This window comes from Malurus melanocephalus, unplaced genomic scaffold (assembly GCF_030028575.1).
Source record: "Malurus melanocephalus ecotype Western Australia unplaced genomic scaffold, MMel_1.1 scaffold_8, whole genome shotgun sequence".
In the NCBI taxonomy this organism is placed as follows: Eukaryota; Metazoa; Chordata; class Aves; order Passeriformes; family Maluridae; genus Malurus; species Malurus melanocephalus.
In genome coordinates, this window is record NW_026623240.1 from 2,866,062 (window position 1) to 2,889,756 (window position 23,695).

Below are 23,695 nucleotides of genomic sequence, written 5' to 3' on the forward strand. Positions count from 1 at the left end.
CTTTAAAAGGTAATATTTCTTAAGTATTTTATTGCTACAAACTGGTACATCTTATCACAAAAAGCTACAAGGCGTATTATAAACACATACTCTATTATACAGAGTGCAATGCAGTCCCCCAAACAGCCACACTCAACAGCACAATTTTTGAAGTTACTCATTCTGTACTACAAGGTAAATATTTATAAGCTTACACCATAAAGCTTTTAAAATATTCACCCCACACACAGACCCACCTTCCTTTTCAACTGATTAGACCAAAAGTTATTATTATATCCAACTTTCAATACACACCAAAAAATAGGATGCTTAAAAAAATATACAACACAATGTTTTGATCAGCTTTAACAGTCAGTTTTCTATAAAAAGCTCAACTAAAATAGTCTTAATCTCATTTTAAACAAAATCAGAAACACAGAGGAATTATATAAACAAGTTCTCTGTGGAATGGAATGCATGCATATGGTGGGGAATCTTCAGCTCCATTTGAGACTATTAAAAAGTCTCAGCCACTTGAGAGCAGAAATAAAAGGCTGGTCTGCCCCTACTTATGTAGTTTTGTTTTCTTGCACTTAGTTATCTTCAGTGTGGTCTAAAGTGAAGTCAGTTTGTTCTTCAGTTTCTTCCTCCTCTTCTTCCTCCTCTTCCTCACCCTCAGCTGGCTCATCAGCTTTGTCCTCTTCCTCTGTTTGCTGCTCCTGAGCCTGATCATTAATTTCAAAAGGATTTTCACCCTGAAGTASAAGATTGAAAACAAACACTTCATCTCAGTGAGTGAAAGGGACAGCCACTAAGAAATGCTACATTATTTTATAAAGCTTTTTAATAGTTGGGKTTTTTTTTCAAGAAAATTCAAATAAGTTTGATTTAACACCACCATACTTCTATGAACATGGGAAACTGGGATACCAATAAACTCTTTTAATGAAAGTAGAAATGGCACTGAGAAAAAGCCAAGTATGCTATACACAAATTTCACTTCAACTTTCAGAAATTAAAATTACAGGGTTAACTTTCAACATGTTTTTCTTAAGAACTACAGCTGCTTCATTTTTCTCCCCATTAAAACCAAATCAGAACAGAAGAGTTTTGTTCTGCTTTTCCTTATTTACAATCTTTATGCAGTCTGAATAATTCTATGAAAAAAGGCAAACTCCTCAAAAAATGAAAAAGTCTAGAATTTACTACACTGACTAGCCTGAAATTCATTCCATTCTCGACCTAGAAAAATTATTCATTTTCTCAGTACTTTAAACACATTGGCATTCTGGGTTGATATTTTCTCCATTTCATACAGTAATTCAGTAGAAAACATACCTCAGCCTTCCCCTGTTTATATATATTAAAGAACTATGAATAATCAATGAAGAATAACAACATGAAGTATTTATTAGTAATTTCTTGGCTAAAAGTCCTTTCATGGACATATACCTGATAAAGCCAGTCTGATCTGAACTTAGGACACAAACCCCAAATTGCACTAGGACTAGCATTTTAAGACTATTATTTAAAAGAAGACACAAAAGCAAAATTCAATGCTACAACCCTTGTCCTTTTATGCCTTTTTTTTCCACTGCAGTTACATTTTTCAGGTAGAATCTTCCAGGTGGAAGCTGAAAAATTAGAGAACTAAAAAGATATTCAATAAATGCCACGAARCAAAAACTTGGCTTCAGTATTATTCTAAAACTCAAGAGAAATCCTAAATTCAGATTCAAATTCAGATTTAGTCCAAAGAGAGCAGAATTGAGACTTCGTTATTCCAAGTCCCTGGAAAATTCTATCCATGCACTTTGTAATGGCAGCAGATGTGATGCAGATGACCCACTTATTTTACGACTTGGTACAAATCCACGCAGCCTTGCAGGTCTCCCCTGCTCTGAATTTCCTCCTTTTACACTGCATATGCAGGATAGACAACATTTTGCAACAGAATGCTGAGTTTGGGGATTTTTGTTTGCTTGGTTTTTTTGGGTTTTGAGCTTTTTTGGGTTGGAGGAGAAGGGAGAAGTGTTTCCTCAAGCCGGTCTGCTCTACATCTTAAAGCAAGCTATTTTCAGMCATAACAAAGACCTCCTATTCACCTGAAAGACTGCAGACCTCGAATGCATGTGTGCTCTGCTCCATCACATGCTCTATAAGAAAACTGGACTGCTTCAGTCTGCAGTTGATTATACATTGGATAAGCATGAAAGGGCTTGGCATAACCAGAAGCCAGTCACATCTCCCTGAGCAGGCTCTGGTGAAAGCGTATCAAGTTCAGTCCACCCCAGAAAATACCAGTGCTAGTCATTCTGAAAATGTCAGCGGTCTCTTGGTGAAGACAATCCTGCAAGTCTTCCTTCCCTCAGTTTTTGAACGATAAATGGCAAATTTCCATTCTCTCTTTTACCAGTCTCCCGCTAGGGGGCTGCATTGGACAACATATACCAGGCACAAGGAACACCAAAAAGGCATTTGGAAATAGAGGCAGATATTCCAGGCTGTGGTAGCTGGGCATTTGCAACCTTTCCTTAAAAGACACAGAACAGTTGTCTGAAACTGATTCCATACATAATTTTTCAGGACACAACTAATCTGACATTTTAAATCACAATTAACTTGGGCACTGGCTCATACCTTGCTGTACTTCCAGAAGGCAGTACTGCTTTGTCTGGAAAAAATCTATAGCTAGGGCACAGGCAAAATCATAAATCAATTAAAAGTARTACTAGAAATAGCTAACAACAGTATTACAGAGTCACTCAGCAAAGTTAGTGGCCCAGCAGAAAAAAGCTCCTCCATTTTGCTAAAATTAATTCACCTAAATGTAAAGATGGAGTCATTTGTAAAGTATTTTGTGCTCTGCAGTTAATATTACATATAAAGTTAAAGACACTGCTGATGCTTTCCTAAAGTTTGTTTGGTTTGGTTTTTTTAATAAGAGCATCCAATTAAAAACTGATTAGATAAAAGTCATACATGACACCCAAAAGCTGGTGAATCTGAAGATGGTAATTTGTGCTGCAAATTAATTTATCCCAGATTTTTGAAAGGCAGAATACATTGAAAATATGTTCCATCTGTGAGCTATCTAAAAGACAGAAACTGAGGTTAAACTCTAMCAACATGGAGAAAATGGTGGCACACAAACATAGCAAATTATTGTCTTTCCATTTGCATCTTACCTTCACATACAGCTCATACCGTGCCTTGACTATAGGATTATTCAATATGCTGGTGGCAGTGAGAACACTCTCCCTTTTTATTTGTTCTCTGTAGGCCTAGGAAACAAATTTAACAGTGAATTATTATCATGTACCTCTTAYAACTGTCACATAAATTTGAATTCACGGTCTGTTTCTGTAAATAAAAAAAAAGAATATATTACAGCATGAACTGCTTGTTCTTAGTACTGAAGTCCAAACCACATAAATTCAACTACATTTAGTAGTGTTTACAGCTCATTGCTTTAGCTTGATCAAAAGATCTATCTTTTATAATGAACTACAACCAGTTCTGTTCCCATCTACACACAACATGCAGGCTTTTCCATCACAGCCTAACATATTGTTGGAGACGATCCCATTTATTTTCAGGGTCACTTCCAACCAAAATATTTTATGATACTCCACAATCACAGAAGCTCATGTATTAAAAAAACATTACTTTGGCAATCTTGYTTACTATCATGCACATGCTACTCTTTCAACCCTTCTACTAGGCTTGAAGTGTATCATTATGAACAGCAACAGGGACAATTCTGCTAATTCTACTGCTAATTCTAAATCGTTCTCAGTTGTCTTCAAATTAAAAAGGTAAGGGCCAAGAAAATAGAGACATTAKGTTTATCTTGCTAGAAACACATGTGTTTTGTTTTTTAATCTGAATAAATTTTTTTTCACAACATTTAAACTCAGTAAAACAAATTCTCATAAAATAAAAAAAGGGATTCCAAGTAACTTTCCCATGACTTCCTACTGGCAGCTGTTAAGCATACCCACATTTCATTAACTGGAGGTCCTTAGGTGATGGCTACTTTATGAGATGTTACAAAGTGTACTTATAAAGTGCAGTAAGGACATTACACCTATCTAGAGAACAAGTCACATCAACAAGAACTTAGACATTACTTGCACCAAGAACTGTAACATTTTTCACCTATTATTAGATTACGGTTGCCCTATTTTTTTATAAAATGTCAGATCTTACTTGTTTTCCTTTTGTGTGATCAGGAGACTTTAAGTGCTGCTGAACAGAACTGTGCAATGCAGGAACATAGACACTGCAAGCACTGCAGTGAACAGTCTCTACTTTCATCATATGGTCATCAGCTGTAACCCCTGTCAAAGAGGACACAACAAATCATTAACACAAACAGTGTTACTTCAGGCAACTGGAAAAACAGCTTGTTTGTTCTATACCCAAAAATAAAGAGCTCTTAGTTGTTAAACATGTCAAACTGAACCACTGAGGAATATTCAACTAAATTCAGTCATTAAAATTAGGCTCTCAGAGGATAATATTGAAAGAGGAAGTTTTTCACTTCAACACCCCAACTTCACATCTCCAGACTACATGAGTCCCAGGCAGTGTACAAAAATGGCATCTATTTCAAATCAACAATATCCAATATCCTTAAAAATACATTTTTTGATACATAGAASAAAACTTGACCAAAGTAATTGCACTTACTTTACCCCTTATAAAAACTAATTTATTTCYTTCCCCTCCCTCACCATCACAAAGAAGCACATAAATCTAACTCCATTTGCAATTTTAAATATTTGCTTGGTAACAGAACATTGTCATCACAAAGGACAAYGGGCTCTCCAGTACTTAAGGAAATGACAAAAGAAGAATTTGTGAGATTGCTAAGGTGCTGCCTACATCCATTTTTAAGTAGCCTTYAGTATTTAAGTTCAAAATAAGGTAAGACTGAAATAGAATTATTGCCTAAAATAAAGGAACTCAAAGATGTGTTCTCTATAGCCCGTATTCTGAAATTCCTCAAGCAAAGAATGGGAGGCTTTGCCACAGCAAGGCAGGGACACATGCAATGCTCTAGAAAACTGCCTGTAGGGCAGCCAAACGGAAAAAAAWTTCAGGCCCAGATGCATCTTTGGGTAACCAAGAAAGTACTTGAGCTCCTCYTTTTGTCACCGTCCCTCCAAACCACAGCAACTCTCCTATTTACATTTTTCCAAATCCTTGCCATCATATTTGACCACTATCACCTTACTGCTTTATTACACTCTCTTTTAATCTACTGCATACACTTGCTGTCATTCCTCATGCCTTATACTGAAGGAGACTGTAGCACAGTCCACAAAATTGTTTGTCAAGTACCCTGCACCGTGTTATCTCACCTTCTGACAAGACTACCTGGATAGAAAACATAAACAAGGTTTGTAATCTCCCACTGTGTTTACATTCCACACTGCATCAGAAATGCAGCAAGGAATGCCAACCAGGTACAGAAAAGATGTGAAAACTAACTGGTTTAATCCATTTCATCAAATTCAAGGAAGAATGAAAGGAGAAAAAGACCAGGAGAGCTTTACATCACTCCTCCACATCACTCACCTTCCATTATATCTTTTTCTGCAGCTTGGGAATTTTCTGTTTGGTTACTTGTCTGCTGCTTACGCATCGCAGTCTTCTTGAATTTATTCACCATACACTCCTACAGAGGAAAAAAATTGTAAATACCTATGATGTACAACTGTGTATATTCCAATACTAACCCGAACTTTAAAATTCAATTTACTTCTATAATAAATAGCAAATAATTGCTATTGCTTCTTAAGGCACTACTTTCAACTGTAAAAGTAACACTATTTTACAGACTTGGTGTCAATTTTTAGTAGTACATGCTGCACCAAAAGTCATCTGCAAAAGGAGTAATAGCATATTTTGAATATAAATGGTAAATTTTAACTATAGTCTCATGTTAAAGTATTATACAGATCAAAACCAGCTGTCTTACATGAAGAAATTCCATCACTATTTTGTCAAATTTGGTTTGCTTCTGGATATGATCCAATGTCTCCTGGTGAGCTGCACTCTCCAGATGTGACTCAATTTCTTTTTCTTCAAATGTTCGAAACTTGCAAAATGAGCAAGTAAATGCCATTCTATCAAGAGAAATACATTAAATATTACTATTAAGACTCCTCAAAGTTGTGACACTTGACAAACCCAATCAGAAAAGGAACAGGAAAAGCATTTTTTAAAGAGGCCTAAGTGAAAAAAAAAATGAAAAAAAGAATCCTAAGTTTTTCCATTATAAAGGGMAAGTGCTACAAGAATCAAATATAAACCAGTCAGATGAGATCAGAAGCCAGGCATTTAAAAGTCACATGATTCTTTGAGTCTACCTATTACAGCTCTCTACTTGCCGTCACATTTTATAATACTTCTCATAGGCACAGAATCATAGTCCAGAAAGGCCATGCATTCCTAATTAGAAGCAATCAGAAGAATTCATTTAAAGCTCACTTTCCATACAAAAACTATATTAATTTTATAAGAAAATATAACCTCCTCAGTACAATGAGAAAAAGTCACTAATACTAGGGTCATAGACTGCACTGACATGGAACAGTTTTGTACTGTGCAGCCACTGGGCAAGACTAATAAGGTTAAAAACCTGTATTTATTTTTGCCACAAAAGAGTTGACCATATATATATATATATATATATATATATCCACACACAGCACACACACACACAAAGTCAGAATAAAATCAATTTCTAATAATTTTTTAAGTCAACATGAACATATACTTTAAAAAGAATACCATCCTAAGCTCCTTCTCAAGTGTGCATTGATGACTTGTGGGGGAGAAGGGGTCAGTAAATTGATACAATAGTGATCTGATGAAAAACCCAGTGTTCTAAGTCACTGAATCTGGGAGCCAGATTTTGGGTTGAGTTTTTTTTCTCTATTTGGGTTACTTTTTGGGTTTGCTGGGGAGTGGGGGAAGTTGAGGGGTATGGAAAGAGGTGGGTTTTTTTTCCTCATTTGTTTGATGCAGTTCATTTTCCTAAAATCAGTCCAAAATGGCTTTCAGGAAAAAAGGATGTGTTCTTAGAGAGGCATAAAGGGCAAGAGAAACTCTRCACGTAACACAGAAATTACAGCACAAACCTGTATCCATCACCGTATTTTTCACTGTTTTTTTCCCTCCTACGCCTTTGCTTCTCTCTTCTGGCCTCAATCCGCCGCTTTTCTTCTTCCTCACTTTTAGCTTCTCCTTTGCCATCTTAACATACAATTGAAGGATTAAACCAAATCCAAAAGAAGCAAACAAACAAACAGCAGAAGTACCTGTCTTCCCTGTCTTCTCCACAAACATTTCAAAATACAGAGAAAGACCCTGTACCAACATAGTTCGATTGCTTTCTTAAATGTCCTGGAAGCYTTTCTTTGTTTTCCTCCTTTAAACACAACCAATTTAAACAACCGCTTTCAGCTTAGTAGCTAAGGGCTTACACTTTAGTTTACAGTCATAAAAGAAACTCAGAGTTAAAGACAACTCTTCCCTGTTGTGCCTAGTTTGAAAGGCCTCTTCAAGCAAGCAACCAGAAAAAGGTAACTGGAAATGCAAGGGGGAAAACTCATTGTTTAAAACTCCCATGCTTTAAGAGCACCATTGCTACAATACCCTTACATAAAAAGAAACTACCTAAGGGCTGTCCCTTCTACTGAGAAGGAAGTCTCCAAAGCCAAAAGGACACAAGACAGTGCAGATTTAAGGTATGGAACTGAACTTCAACACGTTTATTATTTTTCTTCACTAAACTTGATCTCCCAGAAAAGTCTTCCAAAGATTTTCAGCCAAAGAAATAAACCAGTTAATGATGCCAGGGGAACAAGGACAGAGAAGATCCACCACAAAACAAAAACCCAAACAAACCTTCAGAGAAGAACTTGATTAAATTACCAACTGGCATATAAGTAAAAGTGTGAATGAATAAATGAACAGAACTTAGTTCTACAACATTTAAGACTTCCAAGGACACTGACTTTTTGCATAAGTGCACTTATGTTTGTCTTTCCTATGACTGCTTTAATAGTCTATGAACAAAGGGAAACAATTAGAATATTATTCAGTAGATAGCTTTAGGGCAGAAAAAAAAAGAGGATCTCTTGGCTGTCTTTTACAGTTCAACCTAAAAAGAGAGATCAACCTCCAGGAAATCTACCTCCATCCAAACAGCAACAGAAAGGAACATAAAACAGCATCATGCACAAACACCAAGACTTGCAGAACACTCTGTGGGCTCTAGAAGAGTCACTGAGTATTGAAAACATCTCCACAACCAACAGCTCCTGATTATGCCAAAGTTTATTGTTTTGTAGCAAAGAGTCTCAAAATTTACTGTGATCCAGAGAGGAGAAAAACTCCTGTCCAAAAGCTTTTTTTAAAAAAATCAAATTGAAAACAGAAAAACACCTACCTACCCACAGAGGCAATTCCCATACTGATCTCAGGATTTAAATTTCATTTAGTGCATTACCACCAACCCTGGAAATATGCAAAGGATCACTTGTTTTACTACTGTAAAAATCATCTGGTATGATATTCTGTGGAGTGAAATGGCCTCTATTTCGATCATCAAGCTCACAAACTGAAATGCCCATCCTATCAGAAGCTCAGGAACAGAGACCTGAATCTATATATAACTAAAAACTCCCTCTTTCCTTCAGTGCACTTATGCAAACTTTTAAAATGAAAGAAACCCACACATTTTTAAAATAAACTCTAAGTATTTACTATTACTTCAAGAAAAGAAACACTTAGTTGGCTGCAAATTTCCATCAAATAAGACTATGCAACAGGGCAGCACACAAGGAAAAGGGGACTACAAATAGTTTCAGCCTAAACACTGGATTTCTTTGTCTACGTGTCTGAAATCACTACAGTTAACATACACTTTAACTGATTTCATTTAAACCAATAATTAAACCTGTTTCATTAGGACTGTGCATGAAACAGACACCATATTCCTGACAGCAACTCTCCAAGATAACTAAATCCACTTTTATAAAAGTGACTCACCTAGGGTTTAAGGGTGAGGTTGATCAGCTAGTGGGATAAATAATAGGATATGGATGAGGAACCAGTGGGATTAACAACATTCAAGCAATGGAATAGTAGTAAGGACAGAAGACCACCAGATTTTTTTTCACAAAAATTTTAAAAAAGGAGAACAACAACATACTGAAATGATCWGAGAGCAGAGACACAGTAAGCATGAAGAAACAAACCAAGTGATGTATGGATGTTACAAACAACCGTTTTTCCACAGCCTAAATTTCTAAGTTCATTTAAAAAACCAAAAAAAGCAGCCATGCTTCCAAATAACTACTAGAGATCATACATACAGGCTTACTAAATCTATTCTCTCCAAGTCTCAAAAACAGAACACCTACAATATCCTACCTGACAAAGCAAACTGACTTACCTCCAAAAGTCTGATATCCAAGATCATAAGCATCTCTTGTAAAGTCTTCATATATAACAACTGCACCACTTGTATCAACTTCAATTTCCTAATAAAATCAATCCATGAAAAAAGCCAAATCAAAAAAAGCCATTCTAAATCCAGAAATTCAGCATAATTTACATCATTTCCAATAATCTGTTACTTGCTATTTTTATCAAATATGACAATGAAAGAAAGTGAATTGTGTATCTTGTTGAAATCAGTGTACAAACACTTCTAGCTCTGAATTTCTCCTTACTGCCTTAAAGCCTTAGTGAATTATTTTCACAATCAAAATTGTTTTCTATATAAATATTTTGATTTCTAATCCTGACTTTTACTTAGCTGAGAAGGTGTTAATACAGCCACTCAAAAAGAAGGGAAATGCCATTCCAGCCTTGCAACATTAAACCAGGATATATATACACACATGCTTAGCTTACTAGTAACATTCTTACAKAGTGTTGCAACTGATCTGTCTGAAGGAAGGGACTAATCTTCCTGCCCTGTCAGAGAACACCTTTTAACACTGGTTCTTTTTTTATTTACCCTCTCTCCTTGATGTGTCTTATGTCTTATCCACTCCTCCTCACTTCTGTTTAGTAATCTCCTTTGTACTTAATTTCTCAACCCACCCAAGCAGGTCACAGGTGCATGAGTTCAAGCTGTCTACCTGTGGCAACATGAGAAGTGTTTGTATGAGAGCTCTCTTGTGCATTACAAGAACAGGGAGAGTGTACAAACACACTTTAAAATTCATTTTCCAGGCTATCTGCACAAGCTACATCCTTCACTCAAAATCAACTGCCATCAAAACAAGATAGTTTTAGATAAATTGAAAAAAAAAACCAAAACCACGATTAGAAAAACTTATATAGTTAAATGTTCAATTTTATAGCTCTAGCTTAGGAATTATTTGTCTTAATGTAATAGTATGCGAGCTTCTCAAAGAATAAAAGCATTCTCCAGTTCTGGGAATCTTTACCTCTACAGTAGAATCCTGGTAAGATGTCTTCATGTCTATTAACATAAAACGAGAAACAATGTAAAGATGTTGTCACTGACAATTCATTTTAAGACAGTAAGATATTTAGGAAAAAGAATCAGCTTCTTAGGCAGCAAAGATGGTCTACATTTACAATTTATCATACTTCAGTGAAACTACTAAATGTAAAATCAGTTATCCTTAGAAATATAAAATAAACACTTTTAGAAGCAATTACCTATATCTAACTCCAAAACAAGAATTTCAAGGTTGAAAGTACAATACAATTTTGAGACATATTTTCATACATACAATATATACCAATTGTATCAAAATTTCTGTTAGTTGTCACCCACTTTTTAGTTTTCAACTACATGATATTGYTTAGGTCTTTCATTTCAAGTTTCAGAAACTGTTAATCCACTCAACGTTTTCTTCTCCCTAATCTCAGAGGCACTGGACAGGCTGTGTTCTATTAGGCACTATCTATTCCACTTCTGAAAGTAACATCAGTATTATGTAACACATTGGTCTTTGGATTGTGGAAATCAGTGATGGGGATCAGATAATAAATTAGAAATGTCCTGTCCGAATGCAGTTTAAAAAGTAGAATGCCAAAAAGTATTTAAATAACTTGGATGTGTGTATTACTGACCCTTTTCATCACAACAAAGGTGATGAGACCACCAATAAGGTCTCCAATAAAAAAAGCAGGAGTGTGTTCTATACGCCCAGTTCTTGGAATCAGAACGTCAAGTACAGTACTCTTGACGTTACAGTTAAGGGAACAGTTGTGTAACATGCAGTAATGCAACCAGAAYAACAAAATCAAAAATGGAATTTATGTCTTGGAAGTTTCTGACAGGTCTATGCATTTACATTGCAAACCATGAGCTATAGCAACTTTAAACGATTTTCAGGGGTGATTTGAAACTGCACTACTTAAACATTGCAGATCAAAATTACTAGAAGTTAGAAGCATAAAAAACCTAAAATCTGACTGCAATGAACACACTGTTCATAATACATAGTACTCCAGTTTACATTCCTTCAAGGAGAGTAATTTATTCAAGCMTCATTAGCTATTTTTTTTTGCAACTTTGACTGCAATAGWAAAATTATTAGAGTATCTCTATGGAAGTTAAAAAAACCAAGCATCACTAATACAATTTGCAGTTTGTGTTTGCAGTTTATCACATTTACAGTTCTTCTTGTCATTTCAGCATTTCATTTACAAGTGGGAACAATCTCTTTCTGCCTCTCAAATTATTCTGTAACARCTTTTGCCATTTTTGCAGTTTGCCTCCTCTTCCCCCTCCTCCTCACCCACGCCTTTTATCTTTATTTTAACTGCATTGCAGCTGATGCACTACCTTTTATATCCAAAGAATTTGGACAGCAGGGCCCAGGCTAATGCAAGAGCACATTTTAATATTTGTCAGGCATTGTCACTTCAGACAACATGAGTTCTGACATTATTTTTAGCAGTGAAAATTTGCCTCCAAGATGTATCATCATAAAGGCTCTGTAAGATAGTCTTTAATGGTACRTATCTGAACACATCAAAAGATTCAATGCCATTTAGCAAATTATCTTTGCAGTAGAAAAGTTAGACACATAAATTCATAAAATCTATTGTGGACTACTTCAAAGGTGGAAAATGAAGAAYTACAGAACAGCACATACAGCCCTCTTTCTGAATATTAAAACTAAGTAATTTCTAATAAATTTCTAATAAATAAAAAAAATCAGTGACACTAAAAATTTTGACACTTGCTACTTACTGGGTGATTTTTTCTGGCTCAGCTTCAAAACAGGTTTTGTCATTTTGGGTTTCTTGATGAATGTCCCACCAGGCTTGTTATATGGCTGTGGCATCATTTTCCTTTTTATTCCTCTTGCAGCAACTGCTGCAGGACTGGGTTTGTTATGATAGTCAACGACAATTCCAGGTCTGTGCATTCCACCAAAGTCTCCCATATGCTGCAAATTTGCAAAAGCAAGAGGAAGGCATTAGTACAYGAAATCCATGTAAATAAAGCAACTACTTGGTACGATACGACTGTGAACTTCATTAACATCTGTGTTCTAGAGCAAAACACAAGAGAAACTTAAGCTCCTGGTCTGACATTCTGTTGTGCAATGACTTTGTGGGTGTTCATCCAGTAGAATGAATACTTATGTCTAAACTGTGTTTCTGCTTATTCAGAACCATTGTCCAGGTAATGAACATATCTATCATATCTTGGCCTAACATCTTGGGTCCTCTCTTCAGATTCTCTACATGATAAATGCCACCTCCCTCTGGGAAAAAAAAAAAAAAAAACCCAGAGCTAAACAACTCAGTTTTCAACATCAAAAAAAAAGAAAAAAAGAAAAAAAAAGAAGCTTAACCAAAAAAGCTTCCTTGCTCTGCATCTTATGCAAAATGTTATAGCAGTAATTTGAAAACTGAGTAAAGAAGGTTGCCCAGTGTGGAACAGTGATTAACTGAAGGATGCTCATTCTTTCTTTTACTTATTTTTCCACTGATTGCAATAAATTCAGAATTTTCAAGTTGGGCCTGGAGAGAGTGACCAAAAACAATGCAGAGATAGGAATGCAAATTACTGCTACAAGACTAAACCTTTCTGCTATTCCTAAACTTAAGTAACTGCCATTTGTGGATACTTGTATATGAAAGTTTCCTCTCTGAGACATGGAATAAATGAATAATCTGAAGAGGGAAATTTAGGTAGCTGCAGTATTTTCAAAAGTGTCAACATACTTCTTAATATTAACTTAATTACTTGATTAATAGAGGGCAGAYGAGAGCCCACAGACTGGATGAGTGACTTGGATAAGCAGAAATATATGTATTTCCATGAGAAGAGACTTAATATTACACTGTCAAAATTTAAAGAACATAAAATTAACGTCAAAATACTTGTAAAAAGTATTACTTTTTTAAAGCAGATTTTAAATGACAGACAGAATGTTCCAAGACAGGCACTTTCCATTACCAGAAGTCCATGCACTAGATCTCCATGTTAATTTATTTAGTTGAGATACCTATAGACTGCCYAGCATGTATATTTACATCAGACACATAAATTTGACATGAAGCACACATTTCAATAATTTCAAGTTTGCTTTTTTTTTTTCAAACAGACAATCTACCTATTAAAGGTGCAATGCATTTTACATATGGTAAGTAGTCTAGCTTTTACATTCTCCTTTATTACATAAAAGACTTAAAAGGATAAATTTCAAAAGCAAAGTAAAAAATAACTCAGTTGTAACTCTACACAAAGCTTTCAGATCAGAACGGGTTCTGAAAGGATGGCATAAAGGCTTAAGAATATAACATTTCAGCTTCACAAGCAGAGAAATGAAGATTAGAATCTCTTTCTCATACCATGCTACATGCTAGCTAACAGCCATGTGCAAATCTGAGCTTAAAGTTGAATATGGCAGCTACAATACTCCAGAACGCTGCAAAGTAGACTTTCTGGAACAAAACCACCACGCAAGTCAAGCATATAAAAGACCTAGTAAAAAATAATCTTCCTCCACACTTTAAGCTACAACAAGCTGTATAGTTCAAAATTAATGAATCACTTCCCAAAGAAATACAGCACGCTCAGGAGTTTTAAAAGATAAGTTATTCCTAGAGGCACAGGCAGAAAGGTGTTCACTGAACTCTTCGTGCTTAAAAAAAAAAACAGAACTGGGATTATAAAACCAAGACAAAGGGACACCATCAACCTGAAGTTAGTTCTTCTGTTAGGTTTGGGTTTTTTTATTCTCTTTTGCTGTTTTTTTCCCCTACCTCACTTAATATCAAACATTACTTCCTCAAACTGCAATCCACTATCTTGCATACAGTTAATCATCTGTTTCTTGGACATATAGCTTTTATATACTTTACTGGAAAGGAACCCATTAAAAAGCACTTAGAATTTAAGTGTCCAAAACAAATGAATACAAGTAACAGGACTAGGCACACTGTGTGGAAATTTATTTCAATTCTGTGAAAGGACCTGATTTCAAGTTGATGGTGCCCCTTTAACCGTGCTTTGATTTTGAGAAAGAATCACTGTAACTGCTGACCACTCACCTTTGCCATTTCCTCCCCATCACCCTTCCAGTAAACAAGTCAGAGTAAGAGTTAAGTTTAAAAGAAGACTTGATGTTTGATAAAACATGTATTCAACATATTAAAGAATTAGCTAAACTTTTCCCTTTACAGGAAACAAAAACTACTCTAGCATTCCTAACCTGGGTTTTATTTTTTGCTTATACATTGCACCTTTAACCTACTCAAAACTTAAAAAGACTTTGAATTCAACTTTTACAATATTCAAAAATTTCCCCACCAGCAGCAGATGCCAGTGTTTACAAGGAAAAATGAAAGTCCTTTTAATCCCTTTTAGACCAAACCTACTACTTTTATCTTCACCTTTCAAACAAAAGGAGAGATTTAACAACCCTTATCAACTAGTCTATTACTCATTACTTTCAGCAGAAAGAGGGACCGGGTTCTACTTGAAGACAGCTTCAAGGGGATAAACAACATTGTGAACCATGACAGTTTGCTTGGACAAAACCCCCACACTGTACTGAACAGTGCATTAATTTTAAAGCAGTGGTCTTGAAAGGGTTTAAAAGAGTCTAGTGAAAAGAATCTGAAAAGATTCTGTACTTACTCCTCGGCCTCGGCCTCTGCCTGTTGATGGTCCTCCAAAAGCATCATAGTTTCTGCTTCCAAATCCACTTTCAGGATAAGCAGGCGTTCCTCTCCCCCGAGAGCCTACAGGTGCAGGCTTCATATGGGGTGAAGAAAAACTGCTGTAGGAAGAGTAACTCTCTCTTCCTCTGTCCTCCATAAACCCAGGCCTCAATTTTGAACGGGAGTAAGGTGCTTCCCAGCTAGACCCGCCCTGGTTTCTACCTCCGAAAGAGTCAAGGCTATTCCGGTAGGAGTTGTCAAATCGACCACCATAACTACCTCCGAAGCGGCTTTGTTCGGGTTCATTATAACCATAGCCAGATCTGTACAGATCTCGCCCACCCAGAGAAGACCCGGAGTCGTAAGACTCATAAGGTCCAAACCTGGAAAAGTTGCACAGTGAGGAGAAAAAAAAGTAAGCTTACTAATGTTATACATTTCAAAAGACAAGTTATCAGTTGACATTTATCAACTAAAATCAATTTATTACTATACTGGTCTGTACAGTTGTGTTATTGTTTAATCTTGATTAGGGCTGGGCAATTCACACTATGACCAGATAGAAAGCTATCTGAGCCATTTTCGCTACAAACAATTCTAAAGTTCAGTATACCTGAACTTTGTTTACTTAAAATTTTCATCAACATTTATTTACTACATTATTAGAGCCCAGCCCTAGTCTCACAAAAATAATCACCTGCAGACATTCAAAGCCTAGTCAAACTCCCCTTTCTTCAAAACCATACCCTCACAGTCTAATAGTTAAACAGCAGTTAAGAGGTGGCTTAGTTCTGAACTGAGAAAAAAAAAAAATCTTTTTTTTTTTTTTAGTGGTACAATTGTGTTTTAACTACCCCACAGTTCCCATTTTAAAGGAAAAATATACATGCTCTTCCATTCACATTTGTAGTTTTTGGCAATTTTCTTCCCTGTAAAATTCAGTCACACAATCAAGGGTTCATGGTCTCCAGTGTATCCAGCTTTCACTTGCAGACCACTAGGTCTAGCAACTCAAGATTTTGGAAGTCTCCCTAATGCATGCAAAGTGGACACAAAAACAGTCCTTGGAATTTCAGAATAAAGTAACAAGAAGCTAAAATCTTTAGCTATTTATCAAGAGTTTGCTTTGCCTGGGGTGGGGGCAGTGCCAGGCCAGAAAACAGTATTTGTACCTACTTGGAAGGGAAACACGTTAGTGTCCCTGCAGGATTATAACAGGATGATTATGAAGCTGGGAAAGACAACCCCTTAATTGATACAATATAAACTAGAAGAGACTCAACCTACTAACTGTATCTACAGCAAACTGAATACCTTCATTTTAACATATGTTCGTCTCAGAAGACTCAAAGACACACAGAAAATGACGCTAGAAAAAGCCCATGCATCACATTAATGTTACACACCAAGAGACATTTTGGTGTTCAAGTTATTCAACCTCCATCATATGCAGATTACTATATGGTAGGTACAGCTAATTCCTGAATCTCTGCTCAGACTTTTAAATCCGTATTAATGTTCATTATTAAACAATTTATAGTTAACTAAAATGCTTAATAGAACCGAGCAGCAAGACACAACACCTCTCCAGCCTCCCTGTTTAGTGCTGTCCTTCCCCAGTGGCACCAGAATGACTACAGACAGGAACCATACAGTAATCTGGCTACAGCCAGACAAAAAATCAAGGGCGCACACAAGAAAACCATCAGGTTATCTAATTTTTCTTCACATTTTATCTCCTCCAAGATAGAATCACTACTCTGAAAAGCATGCTTGAATACAATATGAAGACGTAAATCAAATCAGCTGCTCCCTATTGTTTTTAAAGACCAAATAGTATCCTAGCATTAAATACACAACTTTAAGACCACTGCATTAGAATTTTTAGTTTTAGACTAATCCATTTTACAAAGCAGCCCAGAACATGCACACAGTTTCAAATGTAATCAGTACCTTCCAATGAAATAATCTGGACATGACTTTCAGATTCAATACTAAGTTCATTTGAGCACTGCACATTCAAACCAAAGAACACGTACCCTAAATGTTCCTTGAAAACGGGATGTTGATAGATTCAGTCTAAGACACTAAACCAATTAGGTCTAGTCTGCTGTGTCAGTAATGGTATGTCAGGCCAATCAGCTATAAATTGCTAGACATTACTGAAAAACAAAACTTTTGCTATTTTGATTCTGACGCACTGTTTCACTGTCAAGCTTTTCCACCAAAATGCTGATCATTACAAGAATCAAGCACTTACTGTTTAGTATTTGCCAGTATTTATCAAACATGAAGACTCAGAACGAAAGTGTTTATACAAAATCATAACAACATGCCTCAGGAACACTTAAGTTAGAAGAATGATTTAAACTTAAATTGGATTTCATCAATTCTTGGGACAATTGAAGGATTATTTTACCTGTTACCACCACCACCACCTCCTCCGCCTCCACCTCCATGACTCTCCATCCCATAGGATTGGTTAAGGTAAGAGTCCATGGATCGTGGGCCACCATAGCCTCCATGCCCATAATCACGGTCCATGTCTAAAAAAAGAGCAGAAAAATGTTTATAAAGAAAGCAGTGACAAGTCTTATTAAGTAATCTAGTTTAAATTCTTAAGTAAAAGGTTTACTCTTTGCCACGCTGCTTACAAACAAAATACAAAATTGACAGTTGTAAACCAATTTTGACATTGTGCTGAGAGAAGCCATGTATCTTTGTCATCATCTGAGCACCTCTTGACTGGAATCAAGTTCATAATTTTTTTCAGTAGTAGGTAACTCAGTATCGTTCCATCAGCTGGAATCAACACAAGTTAAATGAAGAGAATTAAATGGAGACACCTGATGTAGAATATGTCAGATGTTTGTAGAGAATTAAGACCACTTCCAATCCTGTAATAACACTAAGAGTTCATAGGCATTTGCCCTCTATACAATGCCCCAAGAAGGGGCATGTATAGTCACATGGAGAGACCCTGGGTCAAGGTTAGAAGCCGTCATGCTGCAGTGCAGGCTCTGTATATAGGCTACACTCAAACAAAAGAACTTTCTGCCATCTAGAACAAACAAAAATCCACCCAAAATAGCACTGAGCTGCAGCTCACTGTGCCGAGATGCCGGTGTTTCGGAGCTGAACTGATGTCACTTCATGACATCTCAGTATCTTGTAATAAAGTCTGACAAAAGAACCAAAATCCTCCTCAGCAGTGGAAGGTCTATGTAAAAATTCCAGGTAAATAACCACTCAAATTCAAAGCACTAAAACAATGTTGTCGATCTGCATAATAAGTATGATCTGCTGTCTTCCTGTAACATACACAATCTGTACTTCACTGGCATTCTGGAGACCAAAATTGGTTCCCAGTACCAACCAACACTAACTTTTGGATAACACAAAGAAAACCTGACAAATTAAGGCTCACAAAAAAAGTAACACAGAGAAGGGATACACAATGAACACAGGAAGGATAAGGATAAAAATAAAACCAAGTACTTGTTTACTCTGACAAGAGAGAGTGTTTTATATATCTCAGTATCTCCACACATAAACCACTGACTTTTCCAGGACAATTAGCTCTCTTGAAGTCACAAGAAATTGCCCTACTTAAAGAAATACACTAACTYTCTGTGCATATCACTTCACAAAAATAACTGTAGTGCTGAAAACACAAATATAAACCATATCCTATTTGTACCTGGTTCTTGTTAGCACCAAGTCATTGTAATTTACTTTCTTGTATCTGTCAACAATGAGAATACTGCAAATATTAAGCTGTGTCACTTTTGCACAGATATGCTTAGCATGCCTGAATAGAGACTCCAACAAATAAAGACCTACTGCTGATTTTTTATTTAATTATCATAGGTACTTTCAAAAAATTAAAGATATACTTCTGGAGGGGAGAAAAAACCAACTTTGAACACAGAAGTCACCCTGTAATTTTTCATATTCTGAACATACAAGATTCAAAAACCAACGCACAAAAAAAAACTCTTTCAAATACTAATCGTGTAGCATCAATCAGCAATTTAAACTGAGAAGTTACTGCAAAAAGAAATTGTTGAGGCTTCTAATAAAAGTCTTAATGTTCCTCTCTGTTGTTTCTGAATGATCTGCCACTCAATCCAGTACAATATCCTCAAGACTGTATAAAGATGCAAACCAGCAAAAAGAATAGTCTAGAAAATAAACTCCGTTTCACAGAAATGAAGATTGACCATGGGATTTAATCTCAGATGTAGGTTGCTAGGGTTTTTTTATACAGTATAACTAATCAAAAGACACTGACATGCCTAACCTGAAAGCACCCAACAATATATCTTAGTTTTACCTGCTCCCTATTATCTACAGGCCCTAAGATGGCACAAAATCAATGAGGTTAAGAATTTAGAAGTGAATCAAATCATCCAGCAAGGAAAAACAGAACATACTGTCGAGATCCCCACCACTGCAATGCAATTCTACTACAGCAAAGTAAGTAGGGATCAGTGCTGTCCATATGCCAGAAGCTCAGTACTGGAAAAACACAAAAACATTCCTGTGCAAAGAACTCTTCCAGAAAATGATTTGAAGCATACTTTTGAAAAAAGAATCTTGAGTCTATAATTTTAGCACAAAAGCCAACACTAAAATATAATTTACAATCACAGGATAACTTCTGACATCCACACTTGCTCAAGACTCCTTACTCCGTTCATGTTACATAACATCAGCAATCTTGCTATAGAGCTATGCTAGTCCCTAAATCCTCAAATCCCTGCCTTTAGGACATCACCACCATCTCCTCTCTAACAGTGAAAAACTTATTCATCCCTTTCCATACTCACTGCCCTGCCTATCTATAATACACTCACATTTGAAAAATTTTAACAGGGGGTACAAATGGTACAGAGACATGAAGAGGGATGATCACTTAAATGATTACTGCAAGAAACTGGAGGTGAGGTGGCAAATGAAATTTACAAATAACAAGCTAAAGAAGTATCCAGTTTACTTTTCAGGAAACAGACATATAAGTCCTGGAACTGAGTTACAAGTAGCAAGTTACTGAAAAATCATATGAATTTAAGACAGAAATTGGATAAAACAACCGAAAAGAAAATCAAGATACGACAAATAAAGACTATCTCTGGCTGGAAAAGTCTTTAAGCTGCAAACTAGTGAAGATACACCAAAAGAGTACTCGTACTACTTGTTCCATGCCTCCAAACAGACAGTGATATGCATGATATTGGTGAAGTGGGACCGACACACCTTTGACCTGACCTAGTGAAGGAGACCTTATGATCTCCTTCCAACTATTTCATGAACTGTTCCACACTGCCGAGCAGTTAACCTATCATTCCAACCACTGCCCTCCTGGTTCAGTCATCAGCTGCAAACTTTACCAAAGATTTCTGCACTTTTTACTTTATGTCCAGAGCCTGACAAAGATACTGCATTCAAAATAAAAAGTACGGTATTTCTTTGGGTAATCAACTTTTCTTTACTGTGAATGTTCTCCAGACAGGCTTTATGATAAAAAGGGAGGAAACATACAAGTCAACAGTAAATATTTAGATAAAACAAAATAAAATGGACTTCAGTATAGTAACTGAGTAATAACCACTGTCATCACCAGAAGAGATAAGCAGAAGCTGCATGACTGYGCAGACTAAATGCAAAACTGTTTCACATGCTAAGAGAACATATGTTTAAGCACTAGAGAAAAAACATCAGGAATTGTATTCCAGTGTCTCAAACCAAAAATTCAGAAGAGTAATAGTTCATTTAAATTTAAATAGTACCTACTTATCAAATAAACCTTTGAAGAAATATTGTATCTGTGTATCTACGGAAACTATAGAATAAAAAAGAAATTTCAAAACAGTGGTCCACATTTGCTCTTAAAGCTTAAAAATGAAAGAGTGAATCTCTGAGATTAAAGCATTAACAAAATATCTTGAACAAAGAATTTATCCTGAATTCCTGAAACAAAGGAATAAATCAGGTTTTGGTATCTGAAGCTTCTTGCRTAAATACCTTGTGGATGATTGAGCTGTTGAACTAAAGTACAGAAAGAGAAGAACTTGCGAAGAATTATGTGGTTTTTAATTTCTAGATCATACTTGTCTATTGGTACAGACAAGAGGGGAGAAGAGCTACGGCAAAAGTGAAAAAGATATTATATCTAAACTAAAATAGAATGGGACAGTAAAAATATGAGTTTAATTTACAAATTAAAATGCTTACGTATTTCTTCAGAATCATTTTCTTAAAAGCCATATTTGATGGAGAAATCATTTAAACTAGCAGCAAAATAAASCTCAATAKCCAATTACAAAAATCAAAYTTTCCAAAGGAAAATAACTACGAAGTTAAACAACCAGTAGATAAGACTCAGAAACTCTTGGTAAAAARAACTCTATTTAGAGGAAAAAGCTTTAGATCAGAGAACACTGAAATCATATCCACAGCAGAAACACAAGAAGTAATTTTTAACAGTGTGCTCCATGTGAAGAATATGAAAARGCTAAGAAAATGAGAAATAAGAAACACCTTGCAGAAATAAATGATAAACTAAAAAAGCTAAATTTTGACTACAAAAAGCTTAAGGATCCATTGTGCAATATGCAGTAATATTTTTTCCAGGCACACTACATTTTTGTAACACCATGCTGAGGTTAAGATCACAACCTGGTCATTAGACAATTTCCCCTTCCAGATCAAAAGGATAATAGCTGCCACAATTAAAATATGAACGTAAATAGTTCATAATTTCTGCTAATAATACTAACAATTTATTCTGAAGGGSACGTCAACTCTGGCTCAAACTGAGCAGTCAGGAAGGGACAATGGTGGAATTACAGGAGTCATCAGAAATACAATAAAAGTGCTTTCCACTGGCCAAAAGTTTCCAACAGGAAGAAGCTTGCCAAGAGCTCAAATAAAAACTAGGCAAAGATGAGAACTCCCAACATCACCCTCTGTTGCCCATCCTCCATACACCCACAAAACAGCCTTCAGCCCCCGTGTGCAGAACCAGGGTAAAAGAATTTTTATGCATGCCTTGCTCATGTACACACAATGTATAAACAGTCATTGCAAAAGTCTCAAGTTGCATATGTCATAATTAAAATTTTAATAATTACAAATAACCGAAAGCTTAGTTAACACAAAGGAAACTATTATTACAGAGGTACATGAAAAGAACACTCTAATTGTGTAATACATATTTAATTAGTTACTTCCCCTAGGATGAGCCTGGATTCACTCTAATACTACTATCATCACATCTCAGAAAAGCAGGTTCTGATTAACAGTTACATTCCAATAAGATACTTATGGCACTTAAACTGGCACTTAAGAATAACCTTTCACTCTAAAAATCAAATGGGCATTTAACTAGGAAACAATGTGGGCAATATCTTTATTTATTTTACTATAAGAAAACAGAGATGCAAAATAATATAATTGACAAAAAAAAGCGAAGACTCAAGAAATGTGTCACAAAAATTATTACACTGCAATCAAAGATGCATCTGTAACCCAATGTGTTATTTCCATTTAACAGCAGCAAGTATCATGATATCCAACAGCAAGCACTTAAATGATGCGTAGACACAGTTTGAAGTTTTTATATGAAGATACTTTTAGTACTTGCTTGAATGTGAGCAAGAGATGTCAAAACATTTCTTGAGTCTTTTCTAAACTCATAACCTTAATCATCTTACCAAAATACGTGCATTCCCTTTTATTTTATCTACTTAGTACTTCTAACAGTGCAAAAGTAAGAGGTAGCTATTGGTGTTGACTATATGTTTCCCACACTCCTTCCCAAACTGTTAGTTAAAGAAAATTTCAGGGGGGAAAAAGCAAATAAAACCCAAGAGATTACAGGTTYTGATTTTTATAAAAAGAAAATACCCTTTCTTTTCAACAGAAGTAGTAAGAATCAAATACAGTACTCCGTAAGAAAATACCAATGCAGGTAAAAACCATCATAATAAGAAAAGTCTGTATTTCTACCCCACCCCCCATCCCCAATCCCGTATCTCACAATTCTGTCATTTGGAACGTGCAAGGAGTTCATGTTGACATGCCCAAGATGAAAATCAAGTCTCATTCCCAGACAGTTACAACTCCTCCAGAAAACAACATGGGCACTAAMACCATGTTATGCACTTTTAACAACCCGTTTGCTTTTTTGTTTTTGTCAACACTGATTGTTCAGCCCCAACTCTTTTTACAGGTTAGACGTATTTATAGCTCATACCTGAGACTGACCCACTGGGCATGTTCACACCACAATGCATGGGGGTATCTGGGAATCTCCAATCTCTGTCTTCAGCTGGAGAGGATGGGTCAGTGAGAATGACTTAGTGCTTAGCAAGAGCTGGAGGGGAGAGACAGGGAGCCGCACCAAGAGGCAGCTCTCTCTCCTGTCGGATCTCCAGGCTCCTGACACGACCCCCTCACAGAGCTCGCCCCGAGCTCCCCCCGGCTCTGCCCGCGCCCCCCGCCCGCCGCCGCCCCCTCG

The 23,695-nt window shown here is 36.2% G+C and overlaps 1 protein-coding gene across 2 annotated transcripts in view; it reads right to left on the reverse strand.

Moving 5' to 3' along the window:
• ZNF326 (zinc finger protein 326) overlaps positions 1 to 23,695 on the reverse strand; it is a 24,121-nt gene continuing 426 nt past the window's right edge. The window contains exons 2-13 of one of the 2 annotated variants that reach the window (XM_057374212.1): positions 23,432 to 23,506; positions 17,591 to 17,717; positions 15,149 to 15,554; positions 12,245 to 12,443; positions 10,461 to 10,495; positions 9,455 to 9,542; positions 7,134 to 7,248; positions 5,969 to 6,116; positions 5,566 to 5,665; positions 4,192 to 4,322; positions 3,168 to 3,263; positions 1 to 734 (exon numbers count right to left, since the gene is read on the reverse strand). In XM_057374212.1, the coding sequence (XP_057230195.1) occupies positions 573 to 734; positions 3,168 to 3,263; positions 4,192 to 4,322; positions 5,566 to 5,665; positions 5,969 to 6,116; positions 7,134 to 7,248; positions 9,455 to 9,542; positions 10,461 to 10,495; positions 12,245 to 12,443; positions 15,149 to 15,554; positions 17,591 to 17,717; positions 23,432 to 23,506 (1,682 nt within the window). In that variant the 3' untranslated portion in view covers positions 1 to 572. The remainder of the gene's footprint in view (positions 735 to 3,167; positions 3,264 to 4,191; positions 4,323 to 5,565; positions 5,666 to 5,968; positions 6,117 to 7,133; positions 7,249 to 9,454; positions 9,543 to 10,460; positions 10,496 to 12,244; positions 12,444 to 15,148; positions 15,555 to 17,590; positions 17,718 to 23,431; positions 23,507 to 23,695) is intronic. The other variant, XM_057374221.1, reaches the window with a different exon arrangement.